Below are 26,342 nucleotides of genomic sequence, written 5' to 3'. Positions count from 1 at the left end.
CAGAAAGGGCTCACTGAATGCAGCAGGTTAAGAGCTTGGAGGCGCTAACGGCTGCAGTGAAGGCTCAGAATAACACCTCTGAGCGTATATTGGATTACATCAGGGAAGAGTCCACTCGGAACAACACCTCTGGGCGGAAGCTGGATTACATCGCGGATCAGTTGGCTGCGGTCGTGAGGTCTCAGAATCTGCTATGTGAGCAAAAGTGTGAAAAGACCACGGAATTGAAGGTAAATAACATCATGGAGAAACTCGCAGCTATCCAACGGGAGATTGAGAGACCAGTGTCGGAGTGTTAAAAACAGCTTGAAATTCTCACGAGTTGTTTGTAAAAGAAAAATCACCATCATAATGCAGCTTCCCCCGTCGGTGCCAGCTGTGGGCTCAAGCTGAACAAAAACTCCCTGATAACGACTGTGTTGAGTCTGTTCCTTCCCATTCCATGCAAGGCCACCTGGGTTGGCTGGTAGACTGTTTACTTAGCCTGATAGGGCGAAGGACACTGTCTCAGCTGAACTATGGACACACACACACATACACTTACACTGATAAGCACTCACACATCCCCCCTCCCCTTTCAATGCCTTCGATGCTTGTTGCCTCCTGGGAACATGAGGCGGGTCTGGGCCCACGCTGGAGAGTCGGCGCAGTGGCAGGATGGCTGCTGTGTTGCCTGGGATTACTCCTCATCCCCTACCCAACCTTGTTGCTGGTCACGTGCTCCATAATGTTGTACTGTGGACATTTATGTGCTTTCTGTGCAGAGGAGTTTTTTTGTTTCCTGTTATCATGCTGTCCTCTATAGCCCAGCATGAGCAGAGGTCTCATTTTTCCTCTTGTACTTTCCCATTGTAGTGTATATTTCAGTGTTTTTTTTCTATAATGCAACGTTCTCTGACTTGTATCCCCATGTGATGTCTGTATTGTGTGTGTATGGTCGGGGGGCGGGTTCATTCCACTGCAGGGCAACCTGCCACTGCATGTGGCGAATAAAATTTGAACTTGACCTTGAATAAGGTTTACCTGCTGGAGGTTTGATGGATCAGGTGGACGATGCAGTCAAAGAAAGGACTGAATATGCACAGCCATCTTCTTATTTGCAAGAATCCTAGTTTGATATTTTCTTTCATTCATATTTTTGAAAAAAATATCGAACAGTACTATGATAGAATGGAGACCTGGCAAGGTTGTACCTTGCCTTTCACTCCCAGGACAGAGCCCAGCTCCACTGAGGCCCTAGGTAGATACGTGGTTATAAAATGAAAGGACTAATGTTGAATATGAATATTACACGAAAATCGAATTCTAATACAAATTCCTACACATTTGTTGGATCCAGCAAGAGTAACAGGGATTACATATGTCTGAAATGCTAATCCTAACCCTAGCTGTCATGGTCCGCGGCCCGGCGTCCGGGGTGGTGATGGGATGCCCACGCCCACGGGCGTGGCTGCCAACCCCACACCTGCATCCCATCCCAGGCGATCACCAGGTGGACTATTTAATCCTGCCCTACCTGCTCCTCCACGCCAGTCCGTAGTCGTCTCTCAGCGATCACAACTCGGCGTTTTTGAGCCACCTGCCCGCCTGAGATTTGGATCACGATCAGCCCCGCCGCCTCGACCCCTTTTGGAGCCCCCCCCCTCTGGTTCACTCAGCCCGGCTATCACCGTAAGACGCATACTCCACCTTCCCTCGTATGCTGCCATTTTTCTGCACCCCAGTAATCTGTTTCTCCTTTTTTTTTTGCAGCCTCCCACAGCCCCGCTCTTGGAGTTCTCTGCACGACTCACCTCCCCGGTCCTTCGGTTTTTTCTGGTTCCACACGTTGTTTTTTCCGGCTACCCTTACGGGACACTTTTAGTTATAATAAAATTTGGTTTCTTTATTCTCCCCTACCCTGGTGTGTGTGTTCTGCTTCTGGGTCCAGCTTTCGCACGGAACTTCGGTTCATGACACTAGCACAGCAAACAACAATGCCCTGGACTGTCAGTGTCATTACATGCTGTGAATATGAGTCGCCTTGATCACATTTTCAAGTATAAAAGAAAAGAAAAGGAAAACACAGAGAGAGAAAAAGGTATAACAGTGTGAGGTCATTTTCTTCCTAACTGACAAGAAAAATACTTTTCATGACTTAGACCATTAATGCATGTTAGACTGTCAGTGTTCTTGTTTTAGTATGCTTCTGTACTGTTAGGCTCACCATCTCTATTTCAGTATAATCAATATGCAAAAAAAAAAAAAAAACCCTAAAAGTTATACATGAATTTGACTAACGGCATTATTAATAGCATGTTTTTTTCCCCAATTTTCTAAAAAAAATGATGACTTTGCAAATAAGTGCAACTCTCATTTTGTCACATTTCTAATATGGAATGTGACAAAATGAAAATGAAAGTAACAGAAACGTTCTAAATAATAAAGTATTTATTATTTTAGTTCTATAAAATTATTAATGCAAATTCTAGTATCAGTCTATAAATAGCCAAGCATAGTAGTCACATGTGCCAAAAGATGTCATTATTATACCAATTAGTAATGTTAATACCACAATATTAGCTGCAGGGGGCAGTATAGCCACAGGTTATGGAGTATTATATTAATGTCTAATGTAAAGTAGGCCACTGAGTATTGGAAAGATATTCTTTGAAGATAACTCCCTTAGGGCTGAGAAAACAACAAAGAAGCTTTGAAATGATGATAATGCAATAATAGTAATAGTAATAAATGGTGGATGAATGAGAGAAATAAATCATCTACTGGGCTGTTGGCTTTTAGACAAATCTTTCCAAGAAAACCCAGACTGAGTTGAAAGCTCTCTGATTATGTTACTTACTGTGATGATGTAAGTTAATGTAAGTTATCATGGCATGCTGCTCCATCACAGGCTGCCAGCTCTCCTGGATGTATACGGCACAAATGTGGTGACAAAGAGATCTTTTCAGTGCTGGAGGCAGCCAAAAGATCTCTTATTTGCACTTGTCCCACATCTGCTTATTGTTTCGAATGTACATTGTAGGACATAAAGAAGTTCTATTTGTTATTTCTTGGAGATAAAGTAACTAATTATTGTGAACTTGTGAGTCCACAAGCTTATTATTTTGGTTAAAATCATTCACAAGTAACAAGAATATTGTGTTATGGCTCAATATGTCACGGTCATGGGTCAGGGACCCAGTGTTTTGTGTTGTTTATTATTAACAGTCTTTTATTTTCGCTTTCTGTGTTCAACGTTTGCTGCCGTGTCCCCTTGTGTCTGTGTTATGCTTCCTGTTTTACTTTGAAAGTCCGTGTCCTATGTTAATGTTTTCAGTTTTGCTTCCCCTTGGTCTCATCACGCTGTACTCTCCTCCTGTGTCTCATTCCCTTGTTATCCCTCTGTGGATTTAAGCCTTGTGTCTTCTGTTTGTTGCTGGTTCGTCTGTATCATCCATGACATTTCCCCTGTCTTTAGTCTTCAGTTTCTTTTTACTTGTTTCTAGTTTCCTCCCTGTTTAGGTTTTGTTAGTTTAGTCTTTGTATTCCTGCATCTGTGTTTATGGTTTTGGGCTGCGTCAATAAAAGGCACGTTTTCAGTTTAAGTCCTCGTCAGTGCCGTTTGGGTCCTATCTCTCTTCACTCCACACATCTGCCCAAGCAGCCGTGGCACAAAATGAGTGGAGCTAAGGAATTAAACGTCTTGGGAAAAGGTTTAGTGTATGCTGCTGACATTAACACCAACTGGTACGCTGCTCTGTGAGGTCTTCGTTTGTTTTATATTTGCAGATGGATTTTTCCTGCTGCAAACTATGCCTGTAGCAGCAGCAATAATGAACTACTTTGCTTCAAACAACAAGTCCTTTGTCACTGTGTTTGTTTGTTTTCTTAAGATAGAAACTGTTGTTTTGACTACGCAAAGTCTGTCCTTACGGTGCCAACTGAAACAACTCCTAATTAGCAGGAGAAGTGTTTATTAAGAAGTCTGGCTGTGAGATCCAAATGGTCAAAAAAGACTGGCAACACATATAAACTCTAATGTGTTCAGTGAGATAATGATAAGTCAACTTCCTGGAGCAACTTATGTTCTGTGGATTTAATTATTATAAAACTTTAAGAATATACTGTGATGTTTTTTTAACACCAGGGTCAAAACTTAGAGTGAGATAACACGATGTATGTTCCCAGCAAAGATGCCCATGTGGGTCTACAGTGAGTCGCTGTAGGTGCACTGTGGGAAGGGCAAATCTACACTTAACCAATACAGGCCCCAAGTTAAGCAACATTCTCGTCTACACTCCATATCAGTTGGTGCCAGTGATGCACTATGGGACATATATGGGGCCCAGTACCGACCCACAGCAAGCAGCTCACTGTGGGCTAATGTGGGTCTAGGTCAGTGCCCCCACACAAACCCCAAACAGCCACCTTTGTTAGACAATCTTTTGTTTGTTTGTTTGTTTGTTTTTTACAGGACATCTGAGAACAAATACAGTAAAACATCACAGTACAGCTTTTCTTTTAATATATATATTAAATATTATTATAATATATTATATAATATACAATATTACTCAACAAATAAGGTCAATTAAACTTCTTCTGAATAGTACATGTCTAGTTTCAGGTTGTGTTGCTGTACAGTCCAGCAGGAAAGTCCACAGCAATGGAAACAAATCTTTTTCAGTTAAGAGCTATTCTGGTATAAAGAAATTTTAAATGCAACCTATCCTGTGATGTCTTGGCTTTTCACTTTGAATTTGACTGGGCATGTTTAACTAAAATGAATACTTTTTTTTGCTGACCTCACATTTGATTATCTGATAAAGCAATAATGTGAAAGAGAATAACTTTCTTTGAACTTTGGACTCACTGGTAAAACATATAAACTTTAATGTGTTCATAAAAAGCCCAAACCTGTTTACTCCTTTGGTTGCACAGCAAAGGCATCCACTAGCTTCACCATAAGTAAAGTTTCTGAGTTGAATAAAACCGACATAAGAAAAGAGATGGTGAGACACAGAGTTCGTTTAATGTGACAACATACAAAGAGATAAATGCCAAGAACTGAAATTTCTACAGTGGCATGTAAAATTAAGCTAATACACGTGCACACACACTCTGTCTCTATGTCAGACACACTTACTTCTTTCTCTGTCATTCACACATTTGGTATACATCCTAAATCCCTATGCACATCAATAGCCAGTGTTTTTTCACCAGTCTTCTGGAAGATGGAAAAAAAAAAAACAAGCGCTCTCTGTTTACAAGTCTCTACTTTTCATCAGCAAGTTGATCATGAAACAAATGCTAATAGCTACAATCAGACCAGGCTAAAACAGACAAGGACAGTGTTTTGTTGTATGTTTACCAAGCTTAAAAGGTTCTCGACTAAAGACAATTACACAAATATTGTTATTTATCCAGAACTGTAAAGATGTGCCTCATCGAATGGTCGCCAACACATTTGCATTGCCCCTGAAGCTCAAACACATATCTGCTTCAGCCTACCATGTACTCGCTTTCTGTAAATTTGCAAATGTTGCACTGCAACTTTGAATCTCAGCAGCTCACCGTTTAACAGGGTTGAGCTCCCAAAGAGCAGTAAGCTTTTGATCTGGATTTATCTGTCGAGGCACTCATCCTCGTTACTGAGTGTGTATGGCAGGTCGGCAAAACATAAGAATATGAGACAAGGGCTACTTCCTCCTCACAAGCATTTATAAGAAAACACATAAGAATTAATATTTCAATTTTATGTTGAAGGTGTTCAATTTATATTTTAGTCCTTTCATTAAGTTATTCCTGTGTGTTTTAACCCAGGTCTGTTACAGTGGTGGTGCCTGAGGCCCCTCTACACCACAAACACAATCACTAAGGAGTGACTATACAAAATTAAATACAGTAGCGGTTATACTGAAATATCATACAATGATAATCTCTATTACTGCACCTTACCATTGGGTCAGGTCTCCTGTCTATCACTGGCAAAATGGAGGAACAAGTCATCAAGTCACACATTTCTGTATTTATGACCACTGATTTGAACCCGTCGCTGAAAACGGGAATGCTGAGACGTCTTTCAAACTGAAAAAGTTGAAGGTCAGTTCAAATGTTAGCAGTACCATGCCTTGTGTTATAAAATAGAGTTAGCTGCCAGCAGCAGGACATTTATCTCACAAATTGAGAAAAAAAAAGATAAATAATCATCTCCTCTCTTCTGAATTATTAATAAATCTCAAAATCCCATGAGCCTGGGATTTCTTGGAATTTACAAAATAATTATCTTGTAAATTTAGAGAAGGACAATACAATTGATCAAGTGAATGCATTACATCCTGTATCATAGATTTAAAGAATATTAGGCAGATGTTTTTTTCATGTAAAACTCTTATAGCTATACATAGCTTTAAGGGTTTTCAATAATGAATTCAATATCAAAGTCATAGGTGAACACATTAGGAAACATTTTTAGCCTTTTTCCACGTGGTTCCTCGTGGATGTTTAGCTCCATCTTTGGGCCCATACCGTGTTGTATCTGTATGTACCTACAGCCAGCAGCTGTCCTCATGAACAAATATGATCTTCTCATGTGACCAAACAATCACTTAGATGCTGCTTTACAAGCTTTAAATTTAAACTTGCAGGTGTTTTTTACGTTTAGCCAGAACCACCTTTACTTTCATTCATCTCCTGGCAAAAAATCAATTCCCCCAAATATCCGAGAATTCCTACAACTACATTAGCTCTGTATTTTGAACCTTTCTACAGTACAATACCGAAACCAATGTTTTATTTCTGTACATCAAAAGTAAAAGTGACAATTAAACAGAAAGGAAGTGAATGAATTGTCTGGACTGTAATCTAAAGCAGGACCTTCTTTTCCAAGTTTGATGATTTTAAAGTGAAGAAGCTTCTCAAATATTCAAGTACAGAACAAACAGTTTTCCTCATCAAGAGCAAAATAAATATTTCTGTCCACTGTAAATATCACTGTAAAATAAATGGACTTCTTGCAGCAGCTTGAATCAAGAGGTGACTTCACAGCTCAACCTTTATTTTAAGGTGCCGAGGGACTCAGCCTGGTTCCTATTTTTAGGCAATAGTTACCTGACAGCTCCACTGCAAATATGTGACAATGGGGAATAGAGAAAATACCAGACAACCCTTGCGCCTCCTCCCTGTGCTTACAGCATCCAGACTCAAAAATGGAGGTTGCAGGGTTGGCAAAATAATTCAGTACAGAGGGGGAGAGGAAAACTAAACATTATTGCACAAGAGTATCGTCCAATCTAGAGTTCAAAATTAACATAGAGGGTAAAATATTTGGTCATCAGTTATCTTTTTACCCAGAAATCTTTCTGGATCCATGGCCCAAAAATACTGATTGGACCCAAATCTGGAGGGCAAAGAAAAATAAGTAAACCTTACATTATTATCACCCTGTTGGGACATAAAAAAAAGATTATCAGATCAGTTTGTCTGTAAAGGGGTAGTGCTTGATATAAAAAACCATCTTGGGTTTTGTTGAAATGTGTCCTAACACCTGTTAACTGTGCCATTTGATATTGGCTAATACTGACATTTTCTTCTCCCGTTTCAGCAGATGCATGTCTGGCTTGTTGGCCAGCAAAAACGTAACACTCCGGATGCAGTGCTGATCCCCGACACTTACTGTAGGCCACGACACGGCAGCACACAGTAATAAACCGATTCCTTGCAATCCAAACGGCTTCTTGTAATCACCAAACCATCTGACATCAGAGTTTGGACATACATGTGTTTCTGGCCTACTTGTGACAATTTGTCTACACTGATTTTATTTACAGATTGTAGAGAGAGTCACAGGGTCAGTAAACCTGATATGGAAATGATGATATTAAGAAAAGTAAGTTTTATTTTTGTTTTGAAAGCAAAAATTGCTTAGGGCCTGTCAAAAATCATCTTTTTGGTTAAAACACACATTTTGATAATGTTAACCATTTATTTCTTAGGTTGCCAGAGCAGCTAGGGATCTCACGTATTTTGAGATTTTATTTAAAAAATACGGACCAATGTCTTTAATCTATCATCTTCCAAAAGATGAAGTAAAAGACTTGATAAATAAAACAATGTGTTGTAGACAGGGCTAGGATTAAATGGTAAATGGCCTGTATTTGTATAGCGCTTTACTCGTCCCTAAGGACCCCAAAGCGCTTTACATATCCAGTCATCCACCCATGCACACACACATTCACACACTGGTGATGGCAGCTACATTGTAGCCACACCCACCCTGGGGCGCACTGACAGAGGCGCCCCAGGGTGATGAATACAAATTTCTTCAAATTGTTTAATTAGTTCGATATATTGTGCCGCGGTTGTTACTCAAAAAAGTAATGTATTAAACATCACTTGTTAATTTTGTTAAAAGTAATGCAGTATTTTACATAATTCCTCACCACAGAAAGTCATTTGTTACAGTACTTTCATTACTCCATAAAATGACCTGGAATGCATTGTCTCATGATTACCAGTCAACAACACAGTTCCACACACCAACACAAATCCCACTGGGTCAGCATGCACTCAGCTTCATCATCACTGTGGGATCTCGGCTAGCTTTGCAAAACATGTGCTAGCAGTATAAAGTTGTTTCTGCCATTTTACTGTTACACACTTGTCCTTTTGGGCCATAAAAATAAAGGAAATGTCTCCTGTAGACGGCGGACGCACCACCATTTTCCTCGCAAGAAGACAAAAAAATCATGTTTGTTTGATCTTTTTTCCTTTCTATCGGCCCACGATGCAAATGTAATATGTGAATGTGTGTGTGTGTATGAACATAATTAAATTCAAAACACATTCTAATTTTCTCAAACTGCTGCTGTGCATGACAACATGGCCACTGAAAGACTGGAGCTGTGTGTCTCATGTGTGTTGTAGACACTGCCATGAGCCAGATAAGAAGACTAAAGGATGCTCCATATGTCAATGCAAAGAAACGCAGCATGATAGGCAATCGAAATTTAGCCGAGCGCTGTCCCATCTCACACCTCCAATCATGGCTAATCAATGATGACAGCTGCATGTGCAAACCCTGTGGGTTGCCACAGTAACAGGCAAGTGGGTTGATAACAGAATATTGAGCAAATGTCTTTAGTTTATTCCACCCTCCTTACCTTCTCCCACAAGACAAATCGATCTGTGTTATGAAAAGTTATGAGGCACAACTCTAGCATCTGCAGCATGTCTCACATCCTTGTGAAAGTTTAAGAGCTTCACAGAACTCTAAAAATAAAATAAAACCGCTCCTAAATAAGCACTTACGATGATGATGATGATGATCTTGAGGGTTTCTGATGGTTTCTTTACATATAAAGATATGCTGCCTATGCCTGTGTATGTGCATGCGCATCCATGTGTAACTGGCAAAAGTGTCAGTCTGACATCCTGCTTTTCCAAACAGAAAAGTTAATAGACATAATAGCAGTTCTTGCAATTCAGAATGGAGGTATTAACACTGGTAACCTGAGTCCTTTGTTACCGTAGTGTTGTCAGTTCTCCTTAGACTGTATCACGAGCCTTGGGAATAAACCTGTAAGCCCCCTACCTCATCTGTCCCAAGATGCACCATCTAACATGAGGCTTATCAGTCTGAATATCCATTAGAGTCAGCACTGACACTAGTGTTGATTGAGGCAAAAAACTTAAGCTCCAGACCACTAGGTTCACTGTCTGGATGCAAAACTTGTGATAATACAGTTACTGGCTGTCCGATGTGTCCCTTTAAAGTTCTTGGGAATCGAGCTGTTAATAGACACCCACTCCCTCCCCCTTTCCCAGAACATTAGAAATGTTATTCAGTCCCTATGTACCTCTCAGACTCTGAAGATGTGACCAGAGGGTTCCAGACATGAGGTAGCACTAGTAGTATTCCTCATAGTTCTTGGGATTGAGGCAGTAGAGGATTCCCCCACCGAAGGAAAAGATGGTGCCTCCCCAGGCCAGGCCGTAGCCCCAGTTAAATTCATGGTAGATCCTCAAGTTGATACTCTCGATGAACTTGACAGGGTAGAGGACCAAACTGCAGGCCTGGAGTACAACTGGATGCGATATACAGATTTTAGCAAAATTCTACGCATGCATGTAAAGCTGAAAATAAACTGGAATTAAAAAAAAAAAGGTTTATGTCTCAAACTGCACAAATTGACAATTAAATGGATAAAAGTTATATTTAAAATCCCACAAAGAAATTGTTCAAGTGGATATAGCAATTCAATCTTTGTAGCAGACAGTTTTGAACAGAAAACATCGTCTTGTGGATCATTAACATCAGTTAGTAAGTCCTGCTATCACCCAGAGTCAGTCTAAATGTAGCATATCCAATAAAGCCATGCAAAATTTTATCTTTACAATATAAAAATGATCTGAGTTACAGGTCTTTGATGTGCATTGGTGTTGGTTAAAATTTGACAGTATTTCAGTTTTCTTTTTATTTATTTACTTTATTATTATTTTAACGTCCCTCCCTGAGAGGTGGTGGAGGCTTTGTGTGTTTTCTGGGGCTTTTGCCCTTAGAGTCACCCAAGGCAAACTGATCATGGATGAGGGGCAGGACAAATAGTGATTGAGATGACCCCTATGAAAGAAAAAAAAAGTCAATGGAGCAGATTATCCTGCCTGGGATCAGGTTACTCCCTCCTGTGTTATGGCTGTTTTCTGTTGTCTTATGAAAACACTAATTGTACACATCCATGATGTTTCGAGTTGGGTATTTACCCATTAAATTTGACTCTCATCTGGAGAACTTTATGGCACCAGCTAATCTTACTCTTTATCTTTAAAAAATGTAATCCGATCCATTAAATATCATAAAAGCACCTCACAAAACTTGCGACATGGCGTAACCCAGCTCATAACCTTAGCACGTTGGGGCAGCATGCGTAACGTTATAGAGCAGCTGTGGCGTGCGAGACCTCTCGGCGGCCTGGCTGAGCATTTGGAGCCTCGCTACCAAACCGACATTTCATCTCTGAGAAAGTTTACCCAAGTTCATCTCTGAATGTTTGTAAAGCATTCCCACGTTAAGCTTAACAACCGAACAACCGATTTTGAAACCTTCTCCACTGAATAATCAGAACACTGATCAAGTTGGAGTGGGTGTAAAATTGATTTATTTGCAGGTTTTTCCCCAAAACTTGAAAAAATAAACTGATTTAAAAAGCTCAAAATTGGTCATTCTAAATTTTCTTGTATTTAGTCGATATTTAGATTCAATTTTTTTTTTATGTATGATTGAATCAAACAGTCCAGGCTGCATATTTCAAAAATATGCAAATACGAATACAAGTGGTATAAAATAAACAAGTCTTAAAGAGGTGTGAGTTGTGATCCATTATTCACTGAGAGTCCCTTTATAGTTCACCCAAAACATTCAGCCTCTGTATTGGCTCGTTTAAAACTGCTGTCCGCACCCCATCATGGAAACACCAGTACGAATAACAAGTAGCCACAGATGATTGATCTGTTTTCCAGGTTCTAAAATTATACATCATATAATGATTTTTGATGATTATTTAATTGAAGCATGGATGGTTTAAATTACCAAAACAGTTGTGTTCAAATCCATTGTGATGAAATGGTAAAAATGCAGTCTTGCAAAAAAACTAATTTGCTTTTACATCTTACAAAACTTACAAAAAAAGTATCAAAATTTGGTTTGATCAAGTATCATTCCTATCAACACATACTTTTAAAGGAATCCTTTGTTACTCACATTGAGGTATTTAAAAAATAAAAAAGCTAGCAATGTCAAATGTTAAAGCAAAATATCTTTGATTATCTTTGAGTACAGCACAAGGTCTAGTGGTACTAGAGGTGCTGCAGCTCATCACAGCACCCTCTGCCAAATACAACAAATAGATAAATCTGTTTAAACACTATTCCTGACGTTATTTGCCTACAAAATGTGTGATTTAGAATGTTGTGTTAAATAATCAAAAATACTATATCCCCCTTTGAAAGCGTCATGTAGAAGTGATGCATTTTGACTCTCACCAGCTAAATGTCCTCACAGACATTTTGAACACCTTGGACATCAGTGCCTCTCGTGACCTAAACTTCTCACCGCAAAGTTACACATGAAGTAATAGGAGCTGCACCCAGATGAAGGTAAAGCTGCCCCCACGAAGATTATCATTATAATTAATCAGTAATTTCAATGTCCTGCCTCTGTTGCAAAAGAGTACTTGTTCAACTTCAATTTTGGCTGTATATCAAGATGAACAGGTTTGTAGAGTTGTGCGACGAGACACAACGCTTCAACACACACATCCATAATGATGTCATATTCCAGTGATTTCATGAGCACTCATTTTTCATTAGTGCTTTGACTGCATTCATAATTATAACAAGTTGCACAGACTCTACAAATCTGTGAACCATCTCTGAACGAATAACACTTTAGTGCTCTCTCCCATTTCTCTGGTACCCACAGTAAGATCTTAAAAAAATGTCTGACAAGCAGCAAATCTAGCGTTGAAAAATCAAGCATTTCATGCCCCAAAATTGAAATTTTCCAATTATTCCTGGAGGTATGTATAGGTATGTACAATAGGTAGGTATATACATCAGTATTCTTGTGTATACTGACCTGCAGCAAAGAGCATGAAGGCAACAGGCGCGTAGAACCGCCGTCTCGTGCCAATGCACACAGCAACCAGAGCAACCAAGAATGACATCAGCACCAGGGCTCCACCCCCTAGCAACAGTGCCAGCGTAGCAACCTGCCAGTCTGTAAGGGCAAGGTGGACAAGAAAAGGAGAGAGCGTAAGATGAAAGTAAGTAAAAGAACAGAAAATGCATTCACTGTGTGAGAGTAAAACTATGACCATGCTGTTTATATTGGGGAAAAAAACAATCACAAGTAAATAACTAATGTAAAACTAACACAAAAGCAGTGAGTTCAGTACACTGAGAAGGAGGTAAGCATAAGAGAAAATGGAACTACGACAAAGAGGAAAGGACTAGGAGATGAAAGAAAGGATACTGGGGAAGGACTTTTTATATTATTATACTAATATACAACTATTTTACTATGAAGGTGTCCAAGAATGAGACTAATAGAAAAGAATAACGGAGAGCCGGAAGAGAAGATGGAACTGGAAAACCGATACAGGAAGAAGGAAACAAAGCAGAAATTAGTATAACGTTACAAGGACAGGGGGCAAAATGAAAAGGGTTGCCAGCAGGATGGGAAAAGAGGATAGTGAAAGGAAAAGTGGAGGTGGAATGGGGAGGACCAGGAGATGAGTACAGTGCAAAGGATCTGGGGACCGAGAGGTGGTGAACAATATGAAGACAGAGAGTGCACTTAGTATGTCTAGGCCCACAAAAAGCCCGGACTAAAAAGCTTTGCTGGCAGGTTATCAAAAATCTTCCCATATTTATATGTTGTGGCTTGAACGACACTGAAATAATTCACACACATGCACACACACCATATCACTATTATAAACAACACATTATCTTAAACTGATGATTATATTTCTTCCTACTCCACTTCAGACTTAATGATTGTCATTTCATTTAGATTCTGTTTATATTATTTCTTTTTCTTTTTTCCAGACACCGTGGGAGGCATATTTAAACTGGCCTCCATTAAAGCAGCACAAACTATGACTAAGTAAGTAAAACATCTGCAAAAGAAAGGTAAGCATTTTCATTTGGTTGTAAGTTAACCACACTAGGTAAACTACCAGTTTAAAAAAATACTTATGAAAATAAACAATGGGTCTGGTTGTAGCCAGTAACCTTTTGCAAAAATAATCTTGAAACATAGATTTTATAATGTTTTCAGTTTTTTACCAGCTTTAAAAATGGTTATTAGACTGGGGGTCTTCCCCAATAGAGCCAGATTTACTAAACAGGGCAAAAATAGCAAGGGAGTGCAATACCCAAAATAGTGCTATTAAGACTCAAGATATGCCTCATTATTTTCATAATGGGGTTCAAAGTCAACGTTGTCATCCGTCTGTGAAATTTCTGCAACAGAAGCCACAATATATTTAAAGGAACCTGACACAGAAAATGAAAGAGAAGTTTTGTTGGTGTTGCGTGACTTCTTTTGGTCGGATGTTCCAGGTCATCGGACTTTGCAAAGAAAATCCAGAATTAGGTGTAATAAGTAATAACTGCAATAACTGCCACCATATCATTCTCTTCGCTTTATTTTACACGTTGAAAAAGGAACTACCAAAAATGTATATGCAATGTATATGGAAATAAAACATGAGAAAAAGGAGAAAGAGGGAGGAAAACAAAATAGAATGGGACAATGTGAAAACAGAAAAAGGCTGACGGATCTTGGTGACAACTGTAATTCAGTTTAAAGCAAAAAATAAATATAATATTTATTTTCAGCTTGCAGGATATACAGTGTCATTTTCTGAACACTTACTCGGAGAGCATGTAACACAAGTTTATTATTGCTGTACTGACAGGATTGTACCATCTACAACTGTAAAAGGTTGATTAAAGAAACGCACTTCCAACACCAAATCCAGTGAGTAAATACGGCTGATACAAGGTTATTTTTAATGTTTAAATATCATAGCTTTTATATACTTCAGATTTTTTTAATATAGTTCTTGATTAAACAGACTGATTTTAGCACACTTACAGTGCATAATTACATAAATTGTAAATGTACAAATTGTTTTCCATATGTACATAATTTAATGTCCTAAAAATTGGACTGGACAATTCTCACGTTTTTTGTTTTTATCATAAATAAGCCCAACCAATATTACATATTTATGTCTCTAAAAGAATGCAACAAACATAAAACCTAAAAAATAAAATGTGTTTTTAAATTTAAAAACAGAAAGCACATTTAATGAAATTAAGACTAGGCTATTGTTAGCAGTTTGTTAAAAAGTGGGAAAATGCACATATAGATATAGATATAAAGATATATGCATGTTATATGTGTGCCACTCTGAAAGCAACTTTGTACCTGTTAGCATTAATGGAGGTGGGATTTGAGTGCATTGGCATGGACCTAATTGGGCCAGTTCACTGGAGTACATGGGGATATAACTTCACCCAGTATGCCAGATTACCAGTCCAGCCCTGAATACATTTTCCTGGTGGACCAAGGCACTTTTGGGTTAATGGGTCGCCTGCGCATCAGCTGTACAAGCACTGACAGCAGGCCATTCATTCATTTTCATTACTGGCACTGAATTGCCCAGTCAGATCTCTTAATTCAATTGGTCCCTCCCTTACCTTTGATGAGTGCTCATGCACTTTGTAAAAAACGTTTAGTGTGCAAGACGTGGCAAGAAGCTGGAGAGCTGAGAGAAAACATGCTAGCTGAGAGAAAACAAGGTGCCTGCTACACCGTGAACAGTAGTACCAGCAACAACTAGTAACCATGCCTCATTGTCACAGTAGCCTGCTGCTGCTAGCACTAGGTGTGGAGAAGTGAAGAAAAGACGGAGGAAGATGAAATTTACATGGTAAGATAATAGTAAAAAAATGAGAATAACTGTTTACTTTGGCTATGAGCTTCTGCTAATACCTAAAGTGTAGTTCTTAATTATTGTCCCATACTGCAGTGCAAATAAAAAGTAACTGAACAACAACGGCACCGACATAATTAAAACCTGTTTCAATATCAATAGTCAAACAAATGAATATATGCATAATATGTGTACATGATAGCAATAACGGTGGGACGCTTGAACCATTTGCTCTTGTACGTCAGCATCCATCACCAGCAGACTGATGAGATGGTGAAGCCTGAGTAAAACATCTGAGAGCAGAGCTACACACATTAGGAAGGTTATCACGTGAAAATCTTCTCCAGGTCCAGAAAGGTTAGCAGCAACTATACAAAAGAGGGGATAAACTCAGACCATTTTCACAGGGAGATAAAGTGCCTTGTGAACCTTCGTGGTTACATGGCGAGGGGAGGATGTTGGCTATGAAGGGGTGGAGCCACACAAGTAGCAATTGCAGTGAGCTGGGCAGATGAGAGAAAGAGTGGCTGCAACAGCTAGAAATAAGCACTATAAAGATTCACAGTTAATCACTGCTATGACCATTGTGTGTGTTGTGCTGGGTCAAACAGTAGCCAGACGTGTTACACCCCTCTTCAACAACTTGGTGCTAAGATTTAAAAGGCATTTAGGAAGGACTCTTCTGGCCTGAACACCCTTCGGAGAAAACACAGGTAAGAAACACAATCAGTAAAAATTTTCACTCATTAGGGTATAAATTGTTTTTCCTGCCAATTAAGGATAAACATCACACAAACCTTCACAGACACATCACACAAATGTTAAAATTATATTTTCTGTTGGCTTAAACAAACTTACCATACTAATAAGGATTTCTGTTGCTAGATAGACCTTCACCAGTACCAGCTTTGAGACAGCCAACAAGGAAAAAACCCACGAGACAAATTATAGTTTTTGTAAAGGACCAAATATTCATGGTAATTTACATATTCACTGTTACATATTTACAAAAAAAAGACAGTTGTTGGAATTAGCATATTCACTGCCTTCTTCTTGCTCTCATTTACACACACACACACACACACACACACACACACACACACACACACACACACACACACACACACACACACACACTTCTTAAAGGCAAACACACTGGTGGCTGCCAGTGCTACCCCTCAGCCTCCTAGTAGATGCACTGATGGTATAAATTTGAAAATCCTAGTTGAATTCCTGCTGAAGTTATTGCATTCACAAGATTTTCAGAAAACTTGAACTCTGATCTTGATCTTAAGGTTGATCAAGGTCAGAGTTCAGGTCTCAGTTTCAACTGTGAAGTGAAGACTTTGAGCTGCAGGTTTGACAGGAAGAGTTGCTGCAAGAAAGCCATTGCTAAGATGTCAGAATAAGACAAAGAGGTTTGCCTGGGCCATGAAACACTCCCATTGCACTACTGAAGACTCGAAGAAGGTATTATGGACTGATAAATCAAAATTTGAAACCTTCAGTTCAGCACTCAGGATCTTTGTACGCTGTCAAGTAGGCGAAAGGATGGTTTCACAGTATGTGGTATCAACTGTCAAACATGGAGCAGTGGGATGGTCTGCACAGACTTTGACCAAGTGATGAAAACTGATGATCAAAAGGTTCGCCCTGAAACAGCGCTTTTGTATTGATTAGGGACAGACACGACACTCACACAAAGGAAGAACACACACCGTTATTTGTGCCGAAAAGTTGCCGGAAAATTATTTTCCTGGTGGCTCATTACAACCCAGTGGCTGGTCACATGGGATATATAAAACTCTGAAATGAATAATGGCCCGAATTTATTGGCCAGGCATCCGGGTGGATGTGCACCAATCGTGCTCCAGAGTAGGAATTCTGATGCTGACTGACCAGGGCACATTGTTCATGTCTCACACACTAGAAGAATGGTATAAATTATTGGGCCTTAAATCTGTTTGTACCGGCGTCTACTGCCCTCAAACTGATGGGCTGGTTACACAGATATATCACCTCAACCTCCTAAGAGCATGGAGAGAAGGTGAAACCACTTCTATGGTGAGCTTGGTGAAGGAGAGAGATGAGTTGGGGACAGAGGTGCTAATTCCACCTCCTCCGCTTTCCTCCATTGCGATGACAATCTCACACAAGCCCAGAGAGTGGATGTTGCCACTTTTTAATAGCGTTTTGCGAATGTGTTTTCTCCTGGACAGCTGGGCAGAGCATATGCAGCGGGTCCCGGAGTCCCTGAGGCAGCCGGGGCTTATGGCCAACCCGAAGAAGTATGCGCTTGGACAGAGTGAGGTACAGAATCTGGGGTACCACGTGAAAGGCGGGCAGGTGCGCCCCCACGTGTAGAAGACAACAGGCATCACATCCTGCCTATGTCCTAAGGCCATAAAAGAGGTGAGGTTGTTTTTGGTTATTGCTGCAGTTTCATCCCAAACTTTGTACCTGTCCTGTGCACTGCCTGGATTGATTACAAGAAGGCCTATGACTCAATGCCCCACAGCTGGATACTGGAATGCCTAGAATTGTACAAGATCAACAGGACCCTGAGAGCCTTCATCAGGAACTCAATGGGGATGTGGCGTACAACACTAGAGGCCAACTCCAAGCCCATAGCACAAGTCACCATCAAGTGCGGGATCTACCAAGGAGATGCTCTGTCCCCACTGCTGTTCTGCATAGGCCTGAACCCCCTCAGTGAGATCATTAACAAGACTGGCTACGGATACCGACTACGGAACGGAGCAGTTGTCAGCCACCTCCTGTACATGGATGACATCAAGCTGTATGCCAAGAGTGAACGAGACATCGATTCACTGATCCACACTACCAGGATATACAGCAATGACATCGGGATGTCATTCAGGCTGGAGAAGTGTAGTCGGATGATAACAAAGAGAGGGAAGGTAGTCAGAACTGAGGGGATCGAGCTACCAGAAGGCAACATTGCAGACATAGAGGACAGTTACAAGTACCTGGGGATCCCGCAGGCGAATGGGAACCATGAAGAGGCCGCTAGAAAAGCTGCAACCACCAAGTACCTGCAGGGGGTCAGGCAAGTCCTGAGGAGTCAGCTGAGCGGTAAGAACAAGATCCGGGCCATCAACACGTACGCCCTGCCCGTGATCAGGTACCCTGCTGGGGTAATAGGCTGGCCAAAGGAGGAGATAGAAGCCACTGACATAAAGACAAGAAAGCTCCTTACCATGCATGGAGGGTTTCACCCCAAGTCCAGCACCCTGAGGCTGTACGCTAAGCGGAAGGAAGGGGGCCGGGGACTGGTGAGTGTCAGCACCACAGTCCAGGATGAGACAAGGAACATCCAAGAATACATTGGGAAGATGGCCCCAACTGACCGAGTGCTCAGTGAATACCTCCGGCAGCAGAAACCCAAGAAAGAGGGGGACGAGGAACCATCATGGAAGGACAGGCCCCTGCACGGTATGTACCACCAGCAGATAGAGGAGGTGGCTGATATCCAGAAATCCTAATAGTGGCTGGACAAAGCTGGACTGAAAGACAGCACGGAAGTACTAATCATGGCAGCACAAGAACAAGCTCCGAGTACAAGATCCATAGAGGCTGGGGTCTATCACACCAGGCAAGACCCCAGGTGCAGGCTGTGTAAAGATGCCCCAGAGACAATCCAGCACATAACAGCAGGGTGCAAGATGCTAGCAGGCAAGGCATACATGGAACGCCATAACCAGATACAGACGGACAAAATGGTGGTGGCTAACCAACCGGACATAGTGGTGGTAGACAAACAGAAGAAGACAGCCGTAGTGATCGATGTAGCGGTTCCGAATGACAGCAATATCAGGAAGAAGGAACACGAGAAGCTGGAGAAATACCAAGGGCTCAGAGAAGAGCTCGAGAGGATGTGGAGGGTGAAGGTAACGGTGGTCCCCGTGGTAATCGGAGCACTAGGTGCGGTGACTCCCAAGCTAGGCGAGTGGCTCCAGCAGATCCCGGGTAAAACATCGGAGATCTCTGTCCAGAAGAGCGCAGTCCTGGGAGCAACTAAGATACTGCGCAGGACCCTCAAGCTCCCAGGCCTCTGGTAGAGGACCCGAGCTTGAAGGATAAACCGCCCGCAGGGGCGTGCTGGGTGTGTGTATAAACTAGCTTGTTACACTCTTACTGCAAGCTAACAAGATAAAACTTTCAAATGTACAAATTATCGTACCATTTTTACACAAAACAAAAGATAATAATTATTTTATCGTCACTCATACTTACAGGCATATGTTGTCCAAGGCATAAACATTTTAAGGTCTGTATCAGCTTAGAACAATAACATTTCTGCATCACTTTCTGCCATCTTTGAATTTTTCACGGTCTCATTTTTCCTTTCCCAAAGTAGTCAAACCTATATTACAAAGCAGCCACTAGAGGGAGCTCTAGGGCAGTTTACAACTGTAATAACCAGTTTACCTTATAAAAGGCAGAACAATATGAGAGAGCGAGAGGGAGAGAGATTTTAGCCTTCAGCCGCTAGCATTCCTCCACCCCCCCATCTTTGTGTCATTTATGACACCACACAAAGCTCGAGTGTGTTTTCGGACCGTGCAAATGCCTTTTCCTAACATACTCCCAGAGTGTGTGTGTGTGTGTGTGTGTGCAGATGTGTTGACTATGGTAGTTGGGGTTTTAGGTGGTGGATTCACTGTCTGTCTGCCATAGAGCTGTATGCCACATCATTTCCCATTCTTCATTCAGCCACTACAAATAGAACAGGCGTCTCTGGGGGGCTCACTGAGAGCAGAGATGGAGCTGAAGAAGGAGAGTGGAAGGGGAAAGAGAGAAGGGTGTGAAGGAAATACTAGAGAAGTTTGACCCACGAGAAAACAGAACAGAGAAATGGAGATGGGAGGGGTGAGGGAAGGGAAGAATGGTAAAACTACAAAGGGGTAATGATTAACATTAGAAATGTATCGCTAAATCCTTTAGGGAGGAAAGGACAGTAATGATGAAGCAAAGGAAAATATAACACAACAAAGAGCCAGACAGCATTTATACAAGGTTTTACGTCTTCACACTGACTTATTGTGAAACAAGACAAATCTGATTTCCAATTAAATCACTACAATTAAGTGACTATAGTAATCTAGGCTCAAGTTCTGCTATTTTGTATACATTAGGTATATAATTCAGTTCAATTCAATTTTATTTATATAGCGCCAAATCACAACAGCAGTCGCCTAAAGGCGCTTTATATTGGACATGTACAGAGAAAAACCCACCAATCATATGACCCCCTATGAGCAAGCACTTTGGTGACAGTGGGAAGGAAAAACTCCCTTTTAACAGGAAGAAACCTCCAGCAGAACCGCTGATTCTGATGTTTCGGTGTGTCTGCACTTTGTGTTTACGTCCTTTTTGCGCCGATTCTGAAGCTGTTAGTTTTATCTCTCTCCAAACAATATTGACTGAACCAGCAGCAAAAGAAGATCCAAACTACGCTTCACATAGACATCGTCGTGAATTCCCTCTGACTTTTGCTGTTTTGCTTCCACCAGGATAAAATCACACTTCATGCAGAGCTCGGGGTCTCTCCCTCTCTCTCTCTCTCTCTGTACCTCAAGAACAGTTTCCCGTCTAAAAATCAGTTTTCTGCATTATTTGTTTGCTTATTATGCACAAGTCTTCTGTTGTTTACAGCGCTGTCGGCCGCTGTTTTTTTCCTTTTACTTACTTCTGAAAAGAAAGCCTCATTTCTACCATTCAATAGGCTGCTGAACAAATTTAAACTTTTTAAAATTACGCAAAACTGCAAAACACTTGGCTGTGTCTCTAATAAAGCCTCTGCAACTTTGCTCTGCTTCACTTCAGCAGCATCAGCTAATGTTCATATGTTGATTATGGTAATGGTTTTCTTTCGTTTTTGATCTACTGCAGAATATTTGTATAAAATCCCAGGCCAGGAAAATCTCCTTCACGTTTTTCTGTGTTTTATCCTCAGCTACACAAAGGCATTTGCTGTGTTGCTTACACCTTTGATAAAGTCTCGCAAATGTCAGCTTTCTTTTTATAGATATATAAAATATGGAAATGTACTGATATGTGATCAGAATTATAATATTTCTGACTGTCTGAGGCAAAATTTCCCCGATTCAAATCGAATCGAATTGTATTGTGGATCGAATTGATTCGGGACCTTGTGAATCAGAATCGAATCGATTCTAAAAATCAGTGGCGATACCCAGCCCTACTTAAAAGTAGAGATAGTGTCTGTCTCCCGAATCCCAATGAAGGGAAGCCAATACTGGAGAAATCTGCTCTCTCTTTCTAGTCCCTGTCAGGACTCTTGCTGCAGCATTTTGGATTAGCTGAAGGCTTTTCAGTGAGTTTTTAGGACTTCCTGATAATAATGAATTGCAGTCGTCCAGCCTGGAAGTAATAAATGCATGAACTAGTTTTTCAGCGTCACTCTGAGACAGGATATTTCTAACTTTAGAGATGTTGCACAAATGGAAGAAAGAAATGTAAGAAAGTCTTACATATTTGTTAGATACCATATTTCTAAGATTTTCAGGGCCGAGTACAATAACCTCAGTTTGATCTGAATTAAGAAGCAGAAAGTTAGCGGCCATCCAGGTCTTTATGTCTTTAAGACATTCCTGCAGTTTAACTAATTGGTGTGTGTTATCTGGGATTTATAGATGTATTTCTCCATAGCCTCTCGCTCAGGGAGGAAGAGGCTATAGAGACGACTGGTTGGCAATGGAGCGCCGGGGAGCAGGTCAATAGCACAGTCGTAAGGATGGTGCAGAGGGAGTGACTGTGCAAGGTCTTTGCGAAAACCCTCAGCAAGGTCATGATAAACCGAGGGAACGTTGGCTAAGTCGGAAGACGCTGGCGGCTCCGATGGAGAGGCCACCCAGCTGGAAGTGGAGGTAGTTTTTAGGCAAGTCATGTGGCACTCCTCCGCCCACCCAGTGATGCATCCCTTCTGCCAATTGATATGTGGGTTGTGTTGTTGAAGCCAGGGATGCCCCAAAACTAGCGGTGTTTGAGTGGCTCGGAAAACAAAAAACAAATCTCTGACAGTGTGCCAGGTTTTGGAAACGTGCGTAATGTCGGGAAGACACTGTCCTGACAAGGCGGCGACACGCAGGGCATGAGGTAAGGGGTCCAGATTCAGAAAGAGCTGCAGAGCTAATTCTGAGTCAATAAAGTTCATGACAACATGTGACCCAGTAGCAATCCTCAAAGCATCTGCCATTTTTAGACTTTGGTTTTTGACTTTTCAGAACGTGCTTCTGATGATGTCTTGATCACATGGGAAACTTTTCCAATTTGCAGTGAGCTTCCCCTACATTTTCCAGTTTCATGTGCTCTTGCACTCTCTCTCTCTCAGACAGTGAGGGAGTTCTGCTGAAGAGCTTACGACCATATTCCAGGTTGTGAAATTATCTTGAAGGGTCACTTAGTGCATTGCACTAAGACACAAGGGAATCCTGACCAAACTATGACAGAAGGGATATGCTTATAATTGCAACTGCAATTATTGATACAGCTAACTGTATCAACCCATGTGTCATAATTGTCAAACATCCATCAAATTTGAGAAAATTTCAATCTGGACCCAAATCAGTGTTTGAATTAAAAGTATTTTATGTAAATAAAAGACATATCACCAGTTCTGAGCGCAGGCTAGGAGGCCAGCAGTGGAGACTGAGCTGTTTTTGGGGAGAATCTGGAGGCGGAGCAGAGGTCTCTCCAGAGGTCCCTCTTGTAACTGTTGATGGAGGCAGCGAAGACTTCCCGTAACATGAGAAAAGGGGGCCCACTTGGCTGGGAGGCAGCAAAAGGGAAGCAAAGGTGAAAACCAGCAGTGGAGACACAACCACAAGGTGGGCTTACTGACTGGGGAGGCTGGACAAATGCAAGCAGCACAGCCCACCTGGGAGCTTAGCTGGAGACAGGAGGGTCCCATCTCCTCTGCCAGTGTTGAGGAGATGGGATCCTTAAGTGGGTTTTGCTGGTGCTGGTGGACAGCATCGGCAGATTAGATGGGACTCCACAAGGAGCTTGAGAAGGGTACAACCAAAAGAAGGGAAGGCTGCGATGAAGGAGATGGAGCCCAATAGGAGATATGGTTGAATGTCAGTGATGCAGGTTGAGTTTCAGAGGAGAACAAGGAGGTTTATCCAGGTTACAGAACTGTGTGTGGGTGAGGTGGACCTACACATACATTGGCAGGTGATTTTGATGCTGTATCTGTTTTTCTTTTTGAGTAGATCAGGCAGATTTAATCATACTATTCAACTCAGCTAACTTTGTGAAATGTCGACATCCAACTCAGTGAGTATGCTGCAAATCTGCCCACTGTAGCTACATATTCAAGAACAAAGGAGGCGAAGAAAGCATTTTCCCAATGATGAGTTCAGATTTACTTCAATATGAAAAGAAATTAAAACGTGATTGTAAATGACGAGCAGAAAAGAGAAACTGCAAGGGAAAGCAAGAGCAACTGACACATAAAGGGTGTGATGTATATTTAAGATCAATATTTGTGGTGGAAAGATACTCATACGACACAGAACCTTCGCAATGGATATCTAATTAAGGAGAACTGGTTAGGTCTCTGAGAGTGAATAGGTGTGTGTGTGTGTGTGTGTGTGTGTGTGTGTGTGTGTGTGAAGAAAAGATGAGACACTCACACAAACATTAAGTGAATGTGTGTGTTCCCAGGTCCAGGGGGAGATGGAATGGAGATGCAACTACAGAGAAATCAGAGTGTGACATGAAATATTCAGCTGGGCTTCTGAGGAGAATGTCCAGAAATAGGTCATCTCAACATGGTAGCTTCTGATTGGCCCAAAACACACACACTGATTTAAACGCTGACATACAGATTTTTTGTCACACAAAGACAGACACACAATCCATCACACACACACACACTCGTGATCTCATCCCACCCACAGAGAGAGCAGCGTAGACTTCTGGATTGGTTCCAGGTAGATGTATCTATGCGACAGAAGATTTTGAAGATTTTTTAATACCCCAGTAAGCTCCTGCTTTCACACTGGCTGTAAATACAGCCACTTTCAATTTAGTTAAAACAATGCGTGTGAACTGTTGTTGCCCTGGAAACAAATCCAACATTGATGATCAACCAATACTCTCTTGCCAAGAAGTGCAAGACCTCTCCTGGACCTGAGAACAAGGACCCGTTCCCAACAACTATAGAATGGGGATAAAAATTAAAAGAGTGAGATAGGATGAAGTCATTAGCTGTGAGCCAGCACTTCTCCCCTCCACTACACCTTCCTTTTTTGTATATTGTTGACAAATTAATTCATTTAGAACTGACAAGTGGCAACATCCATAAGTGCAGGTGACAGCTGTGGCACTTTCGAAATCACGCAAATTAATTGCCTAAAAAACAGACAAAGAAAACAAATGCTTACAGTAAAGAATAAAAAGCTAGTGGGTGTTTTGCAGTTTAATAGTATATTATTTTCAGATTATCAAAAATAGTTGTCGAGTAAGTTTCAGATCATTAATCTTTATTGTTTTAAGTCTAATGTAATTTTATACAGCTCCCTGACTTGTTGGTTCCAGCTATCGTGTGTGCTGAACAACATCTTAGTTATCACGTTTAAGCTATCGCATTGTGAAGTGAGCTCTAACCGTACATAAGACATCCACTTTACCCTCACAATAATTCATCTGGAGATCTCAGAAGAGACAGAGACTGGCGAGCTGTGTCAGGGGGACGCTCTCTTATGGCAGTGGGCAGTCAGAGTACGAGCCAGGATGATAACTTTCTCTGGCTATTAGAGTCGACAGGATCTGGGTATTCTCCACCACAACTCCTTTATTATGATCAGCTTCAGCATCAGTTTTCGCTGTTATTACGAACAGCTCTTTGTTACACAAAGCTCCTGTTAGTGCACATTAGAAAAGATAACCACGCTCTAACATCTTACCTGAAACAGGTGATTTTATTTATTTATTTTTTCATAAACCCAAACAACATCGATACCCCCTTCCATTCATTACCTGAGTCCAGCGTGCTGCTGCACTGCCAGTTCTCGCTACTCGCTGGCTTCCAGCAGGACTCCCACAAGGACAGGTAGTACTGGTCGTCGGCAGTCACCCAAGCCGGGCTCATCACGGCTCCTATGTCCAAGCAAAGCGCCAAGAAGACGCACACCAGCCCGACAAGCTTCAGCGGTGTCAGTGGGGAGCTTCGCGCTGACCCCTCCGTCTCGGGTACAGCAGACGCCATGGCGGGACTGGAGAGGCGAAGAGGGCTCGAAACAAGGGGAGGGTGTGTGTGGGTGTCCTATGAATGTTTTGATGTATCCGTCCCTCACGCTGTTTGGAGGTCGAATGCGAAAGTCGGTCGGGCAAGTCCCAGCAGTGTTGTTACTGCAGCCAGACGCTGCGCCTGTGGGAACAGCCGCCGCCGAGTGCCGGTTCTGACAAAACGTCCTACTTTGGCAAAACGTCCTACTGTAAGTAGTTTATGCACATTTCTGCTGTCACAGGGTCATTCCAGCACAAATATAAGTAGGTATGACGGTTTGCCACTTAACTTTGCCCATCAGAGTATGCTTGTAGCTCGTAATTATAAAGCCAGGACGGTTTGCCACTTCATTTTAGCCGTTAAAGTATGCTTGTAGGTCACATTCACAAAGGTAGCATGGTATGTGTGTAGCTGTTATTAACAAAAGTAAGATGATTGCCACTGAATTCTAGCTGTAAAATTATGCTTCTAGCTCATATTCACAGAGGTAGGATGCTTCGCCACTGAATTTCGTGTTGTGCGCATGCGTAGAAACAACGGGTAGGATGGTTTGTCAGGTAGGATGGATTCCCAGA

The 26,342-nt window shown here is 41.4% G+C and overlaps 1 protein-coding gene across 1 annotated transcript; it reads right to left on the bottom strand.

Moving 5' to 3' along the window:
- Positions 1-4,989: 4,989 nt before the first annotated feature.
- Positions 4,990-25,970, bottom strand: LOC101469883 (transmembrane protein 47). The gene is made up of 3 exons (XM_004564091.2): positions 25,518-25,970; positions 12,614-12,754; positions 4,990-10,064 (listed from the first exon to the last, which is right to left on the bottom strand). Exons 1-3 carry the CDS (start codon positions 25,744-25,746, stop codon positions 9,886-9,888), a joined length of 549 nt encoding a protein of 182 aa, XP_004564148.1. The 5' UTR covers positions 25,747-25,970; the 3' UTR covers positions 4,990-9,885.
- Positions 25,971-26,342: the final 372 nt, after the last annotated feature.

This window comes from Maylandia zebra, linkage group LG23, assembly GCF_041146795.1.
Source record: "Maylandia zebra isolate NMK-2024a linkage group LG23, Mzebra_GT3a, whole genome shotgun sequence".
Taxonomy (NCBI): Eukaryota; Metazoa; Chordata; class Actinopteri; order Cichliformes; family Cichlidae; genus Maylandia; species Maylandia zebra.
The sequence above is the reverse complement of the archived record's forward strand: the minus strand, read 5'-3'. Positions and strand labels throughout refer to the sequence as shown.